Here is a 7308-nt window from a genome sequence, read left to right as displayed (position 1 = left end):
CTGGACTAATGAGGTCCCTGCTCTACAGGGAACAAAAGTGCCTGTCTAGTGATGTCCAGTGATACTACTGCATGGTCTTTAGTAACCTGCAGAGATTTCGCTGTGCTGGTTCCCAAAACAGGTTATACTGGGACAAAAACTACATACAAATGAGCCTTTTTTGTTAAAATAATGAAAAAACCCACCAGTGACTCAGGAGCATTTTGCAAGTTGGGGCTCTCTAGGTGGCTGTGTGATTCTGCTGGTCAGTGGGTGGTCTCTGAGGGATTTTTTTCCTGATTATTTAAGAGTGTGCTAATTGGTACCTGCCACAAAGCATTCATTTTTGCTGGAAAATCATTATCACACATGGAAATGTTTTAACCTTTGTGTCCCCAGCCACTTTTTCCCACAAGGTGCTGTGCCTCTCCAAGTGTTGGGTGCAGTAAATGGCATCCAGAAAACAAACTGGGTTTAAAACCAAACAAAACTCCAGCAAACAACCAAAAATTAAAAGTTTCCCAAGTGCAATTTCCAAGCTGAATGGGGTTCACTGTGCAGAATGGGGTAAATCAAGGGGGTCCGTGCATCTAAGGGGATGGGGTCTTCTGCTGGGGGCTATCAAGAGAGGTGCCCAAATTATCCAAGGGGTGTTGTGTGACAGGACATGGATTTGGGCAGCAAGGCTGGTGTGAGAGATTCCTGCCCCTGCTGCTTCCCCTCTGCCTCCCAAGCTGTGAAAGTGAGAAGTTTCTGGGGCTGCACTGGGAAAGGTGAAGCGGAGCCGCAGAGCTGCCGTGGGGAAGGCATCAGGAGGGGGTTTGGGCAGCACCAAACCTGTTGAGGAGGCTGCTGAGCCCCAGCTTGGTCTGACCTCTCGTTTCCCCTCCAGAATCGGCCGGCTCTTCGATGGCACGGAGCCCATTGTCCTCGACAGCCTCAAGCAGCATTATTTCATCGACAGGGACGGGCAGATGTTCAGATATATCTTGAATTTTTTAAGGACGTCGAAACTCCTCATTCCTGATGATTTCAAGGTGAGATTTAGGTGTTTTGCATGGACCTTGGTAGGCAGTTTAGACCAGAGCCCTAGCTGAGGGATGGAGGGGGGGATGGAGGGAGATTTTTAGGAGTGTGGTGCTTGATTTCAGGTGCCTGGCCAAGGTAAGCATGAGGTTGCCCAAGTGGCATCTGTCAGCCTTTCCTAGAGTGGCATCAATGTTAAATTCTCCCCTCCTGGCTCTGGCAGCCACCTCGCCACCTTTGACCCAGGGAAACTAAAATTCATAGGATGCTGGTGGAGGTAGAAAGGTTGTTACACTCTGGAAATAACTCGTGAGCTTGGCTAATTACTTGTCCTCTCATCCACTTTTGTGCTTCCTCTCTGATTGCAGCAGCTCCAGCTTCCACTCCCACGCTGAAATTCAGAGAATGGTGTGGGAATCACAGTATTGACAAAATAAACTGCACACATGGTAATATTTGAGTATTAAGTCATAGAATATTTTCTCCTCCAGACTCTTGAATGCATACTGCAGGTTTAATTGGGGAGTTTAAGAGAAGTGAGGGATAAACAGTTCCACGTTCATTATTTCCACTTTAATAAAGAGCTTGCTTTTTATTTCTTTTTAATAAGAAATTAAATCTGTGGTAGTTCACCACATTAGATATTAACCTACAGAGGTAGAGCTTCAAACTCCATGTGATGTTCTGTGTTTATCCACTTGGAAGGAGGTGGGTGTGTACCTAGTGTCAGCAAATTGAGTGCTGGAGTCCATGGTTGCAATCAGAACAGATCTTTATCATTATTTAATGAATCCATATCAAAGTAGCTGCCTGTGCCCTTAGTTCACTGCAGGAGAGAGAGCAATTCAGCTTGGACAGGAGGGGTGGTGGGGAAGGGTTGGAGCAGCTCACGCTGGTGAGGGACAAAAGACTGCACACATCTGAGGTGGATTTTTGTGGTGTTTGGGGCATCATAGGTGTGAGGTTGAGTTTGAGAACTGTGTTGCAGCAAGCTTTAAATCATCTGCTCCCATGTGTGACCAGGGTAGGTCTGCCTGAGTGATGTGGGAGTTTGGAGCTACCTGATAAGAACCACATCCCTCTTGGAAGCCTTAGCACGGCTCTCGGAGGGAACCAGGACTCCAGAAAAGAGAAGAGCCACCTTCCATGCACCAGTGAGAAATTATATGTGCAGAGCCTTTCAAACACATAAATTACACTGTAGCTGTGCTGAAATTCAAAACTTAACTCCTGGCAAGATCACTCAACCCACAGGATGTTCAAAGAGGTCTCCTTCCCACCTAGGCTTTGAGGTGTCCAAAATATTGGCTCTTAAACTTAACAGCAGTCCTTGTTTCTTAAAAATATATAGATGAGATGACTTTTTTTGGTGCCCATTAAATGTCAACAGTATTTTAGGCATGGTTTAGGTGCCCCTTTCTCCTAAAGCATGCTGTCTGTGGCTCAACTTCAGGGCTGTGCTGACTGTTAGCAGTCTGTTGTCATTCTGTTCTGTCTTCCCTCAGCTTCTTGTCTTGCTTTTCTCTGTAGAAAAGTTTTCCAAATGGTCTTATTCTCTTCCACCTAGAAAAACAACATTTCCTTGGGGTTGTTTTTTTTTTTTTTAATTTAAAAAAATGGCAGTAGACAGACTCCAGATCATCAGTTCTAAATTACTCCTGTCTTGGCTACACTTAGAAACGCGTTCCCTGCCCCGGCGTCGGCGACGAGGTAGTAAACAACACTGTTGGCAAATGGGGAGGTATTAAAAAATACTTAATTTTTAAAATGCAGTAATACGTGCCATTCGTTATGCAAATATCCGAATCATTTTACACTCAGAAGCATCTCAGGCTCCCTCATTTACATTCTTATACCTGTTACAATGCCTGCTAGTGTCGCTGGGAGACGCGATGGATCCTAGTGATGGATTTCTGAATCCTGATTGAATTCTCTTCCATCTGTTCCATTATTCTATGACATCACTATGGGGATAAAATATAGGGGGAAAGTGGGATTTTTGCCTGGATCTTTCCATAGCAGGAGGGGGTTGAGAAAGCAACACTCCCCTCACGAGTGCTGCTGCACCCAACCTGTTTCAAGGGGCTGATGGTGTTTTCTGCCTGCACCTCCCTAATTATCTCTGAAGGCTTCCAGATCTAGAGCCTGGATAACCATATACATTAAGAGATGGAGTAGCAAGGCCTCTTCCTTAACTGTGCACAGTAATATCTGTGTCTTTCAGGACTACAGTTTGTTATATGAAGAAGCAAAATATTTCCAGCTTCAGCCCATGCTAGGAGAGATGGAAAGGTGGAAACAGGACCGGGAGAGTGGCCGCTTCTCCAAGTCTTGCGAGTGCTTGGTGGTGAGAGTGGCCCCAGATCTTGGGGAGAGGATCACACTGAGTGGGGATAAGTCCTTGATAGAAGAAGTGTTCCCTGAAATTGGAGACGTGATGTGTAACTCTGTCAACGCCGGCTGGAACCACGACTCGACGCACGTCATCCGCTTCCCACTGAATGGCTACTGCCACCTCAACTCAGTTCAGGTAGGAGGTCACGTTGGGGGTGTTTTGGGAGGGAGCCTGCTGGCCAGGTGTCAATGGGGTTGACCCTCATCCCTGTTGCTGGAGCGTTGTGATGGACAAACTCAACGGGAGGCTTTGAGCTCGTTATTTGCCTCTATGGGTCAAGGTTCAGGTAGGAGGTCACGTTGGGGGTGTTTTGGGAGGGAGCCTGCTGGCCAGGTGTCAATGGGGTGACCCTCATCCCTGTTGCTGGAGTGTTGTGATGGACAAACTCAACGAGAGGCTTTGAGCTCGTTATTTGCCTCTGTGGGTCAAGGCTGCTGTCTTGGCTTAGTTCATACCTATCACCACCAGGTCTCTTGGCAAGCCAACTGCAGTCGTGGGCAAACCTAGGACAGATGTTGGTCCCAGCAAACAGACACTGCATATTTGGAGTAACATTTTGTTGACATTTGAATACCATTCAAGCCTGTGTCCAGTCCCTGGCCCTGCTTTGTTATCAGTGGTTTTCTGGCTTGATGAGAGGGCACAGGCACAGCTCAAACCAGGGAGAGAAGGTGCCACATCCCCACAGAGCCTGTTCTGAGGGCACTGGGAGCTGTTCCTTCACCTGAGAAAGGTAGTGGAGGTGCTCTGATTTGCCAAGAGTCCACAGGAGCTCTGAAGCTAAATAGAGGAGCAAAAAGGAGAAGCCCTGGTGTGTCTCACCCTTTTTCCAAGTGTGACAAGTGAGAAAGAGGTGACAGGGCAGTAGCATTGGCAAGCTACTGAAAGGAGGACCACATTTCCACAGGGGGAGAACACAACCAGTGTCCTCCTTCCTCCTGAAACAGGACCCAGTGGTGCTCCCAGTGTTTCTGGAGAAGGGGACAGCCTGCAGCCAGAGGAGAAGGCATCTCTTGAGCCTTGCCCAGTTGAGGGGACTTTGCCTCAGCCCTCTCTGCTGCCTTTCAAACCACAACACCCCAGGAGATGTTTCAATGAGACTCTCAGGCAAGGTGTGTAACGTGAAGGACACAGCAGGGGGAAGTTACCACAAGTGTGGTTAAAAACTGGTGTTGCCTTTTGCCAGGGTTACCCAGGTCTTCTGCATTTGATAAAGACCTGTGTCATCCTGCTGGAATAAATCACCCTGTGCTTGTTACTTTGGAAGAAGAAGACACATTCAGTCTTCACATTCATTCAGCAACACAACCAAAGGCTCATCTGCTTATTGCAGACAGGGAACCACCATTTCTGTGCTCTCATGTAACCCTCCTCTTTCACTTTCAGCACTTTTTCCTAATTTTTGTGGCTAATTAGAGGCCTGTAGTGCTGGGACAAGGGTAATGGTTTTCAACTAAACATTTAGACTAGATATAAGGAGGAATTTTTTTATGAAACACTGGCACAGGTTGCCCAGGAAGGTGGGAGAAGCCCCAAGAGTAGAGATGCCAAGAATATTTACTGGTGTGAAAAACCCAGTCAGAGTGACAAAATATGCACAGGCTTCAAGACAGATGATGATCCCATGTTGATAATGCTGCATCTTCTGTTTTGGGGGGATGTAAACATCTCCCAGTCCTGATAATGATGTGATGGGAGGCAGGGACCACCAACAGACCTGGAGAGTGAGGTACAGACCCAACCCAAGGGTTTGTCCAGGGCCAGGCTGGTTTCCTGATGAGTTGTTTCCACAGCATTTTTTCCTCAGGACCTACATTGTTCTGCTCTATTTCTCAGTGGCTTGCACTGAGACTTTTTGGGGGAATTTTGGTTTATATTGTTAAAAGCTAAAGATGAGGGTAAACAAAATTGCACAGATATTTTCATGGTTGCTTGAAAAAAGCTGGGCAAGGCTCAGCAGGCACCTGCTCCCAGCACAACCCCAGTGAGGTTCAATCATGCTGGACATGGTCTCACATCCTGTGGGGTGCAGGAGCATCATCCCCCCCTTTTGGGGCTGGTACCATCACAGTCTTCTTCACAGAGGAGGCAAAGGAAGCAGAACAGATGAAGGTGATGATAAAAGTAGCAAAGAGCCTAAACAAGGGCAAGAACACCTCAGCCCTGTAGTTACAGTAAACCAGCATGAAAATGGGTAATTAAAACAGCAATAATTGTGGTGTGGAAGGAGACCATGTTCTTAGCAGCCTGGAGCTGGTGCTGGGAGCCCAGAGCTTTGCCCCATCCTTTATTGGGTGAGCTGTGTTGGGTGCATCCCACTGGCTGTGAAAAGGGAGGAAAGAAGGCGAATAGGCAGAACTCGTTAGTGCCATAATTAAAGTTAAAAGGTCCTGAGTTTTACCACAGGGAAATGCAGCCACAAACCTTCAGAGTCATCGTTGGGTTTTAAGTCTCTAGGAAATAGGATGGTAATTTTTTTCTGAAGTGATGACTGCAGTTATCTGCATTGCTGCCATTTTAGTGGAGGTGTTAGCTCAGCATCCTGCTGTGAAATCCTCTTGGATTGTAAATTTTGTGACACAGAGAACACGTTTTTCTGTGGCTGGAAGAATACTGGATTTGTTGGAGGTACTAAAAAAAATAAAATATATTATTCTACTTGTTGCCCAGTGGCCAAAGTCAGTAGAAATTGGTGCAATCCAATGAAGCAGAGGGAAACAGCAGGTCTCTGGAATCACTTTTCTTGCCTACCTGGGCCCATCTGACAACAGGAGCTCTCATCCTCAGGCAGCAAATAGTCCCTTTATTGACTTACACATCAACGTTTGTTTTCTCTTGTTTGTTTTTTTTCTTTTGCAGGTACTTGAGAGGTTGCAGCAAAGAGGGTTTGAGATTGTTGGCTCGTGTGGAGGTGGGGTGGACTCTTCCCAATTCAGTGAATACGTACTGAGGAGAGAACTCAGAAGGACATCTCGTGCACCCTCCGTCATTCGAATAAAGCAAGAGCCTCTGGACTAAAAATGGACACCTTTCTTTATGACTTTTGCTATACAACAGGTGCAGTGTTACAGTTTCAGTTGCCCACCAGCCCAGGTACTTTGCACATGTGTAGAAAAAAAAAAAGGAAAAAAAAAGAAAAAAAAAAGAGAGAGGAAGGAAAAAAAGAAAAAAAAAAAAAAGGGGACGTTTCATGTGCAGTTTGGACTCCAAACAAGTCTTGGAACTCAAATTGAATAAAAGACACGTTTCTATCCAATCTAGAGACCACACCTGAATTCATATGGGAACATTTGGAGTAGTAGTCATAAGAATAAGAACCTCAAGGTGTAAAGGAAAACACACACATATATATATATAAAAAATATGTATGTATATGTATGTATGTACATATATATATGTATGTATATGTCAAAGGGTAGGAAATGCAACAGCCCAGAAGTGGCAGATGAGGTTGGTGCTGTGATGGCCATGAAGTGTCCTAGCCCTCACTAGGGGTGTACAAGCCATGAGCACGGGGTGGGGCACACACAGCCTGTTCTTCACCCACCTTCCATTGCCAAACAGCCCCTCTGGGACGTGGCCACACCTTGACTCAGCTCCCTTGGGATGTGGAGGGTTCTCTCTGTCTTTTTTTTGGAGAGGTGGCTGGGCAGGCCTTGAGGTGACCACCATCCCTAGTCGACTGGAGTTTTCCATGTAGTTTGTACAGGAGTCCCACACGTTTTTGTCTGCCCTCATGTGAAAGATTAACTTTTCTTTTGAATGAGGTTTTTTCTTTTTGTTGTTTTGTTTTGTTTTGTGTTTGTTTTTTTTTTCCAAAGGGGGCCAGAATAATTAATATTTGGTAGAGACGCTCTGGTTTGAATCTGCTGCTTTCCTACAATTTTTTTCAAATTTTATAATGTATT

The 7308-nt window shown here is 45.9% G+C and overlaps 1 protein-coding gene across 1 annotated transcript; it reads left to right on the top strand.

Annotated features, from left to right (window-relative positions):
* Nucleotides 1–752: 752 nt before the first annotated feature.
* Nucleotides 753–6439, top strand: KCTD1 (potassium channel tetramerization domain containing 1; the record flags this gene model as incomplete). Its single annotated transcript, XM_008943004.1, has 3 exons — nucleotides 753–1016; nucleotides 3230–3535; nucleotides 6260–6439. Coding segments are annotated over 3 exons (729 nt in total), but the record flags the coding sequence as incomplete, so codon positions are not given.
* Between the last annotated feature and the right edge of the window lie 869 nt (nucleotides 6440–7308).

The sequence above is a fragment of the Merops nubicus genome, unplaced genomic scaffold, assembly GCF_000691845.1.
Source record: "Merops nubicus isolate BGI_N331 unplaced genomic scaffold, ASM69184v1 scaffold12086, whole genome shotgun sequence".
Lineage (NCBI taxonomy): Eukaryota > Metazoa > Chordata > Aves > Coraciiformes > Meropidae > Merops > Merops nubicus.
This window is presented reverse-complemented; position numbering and strand designations above follow the sequence as displayed.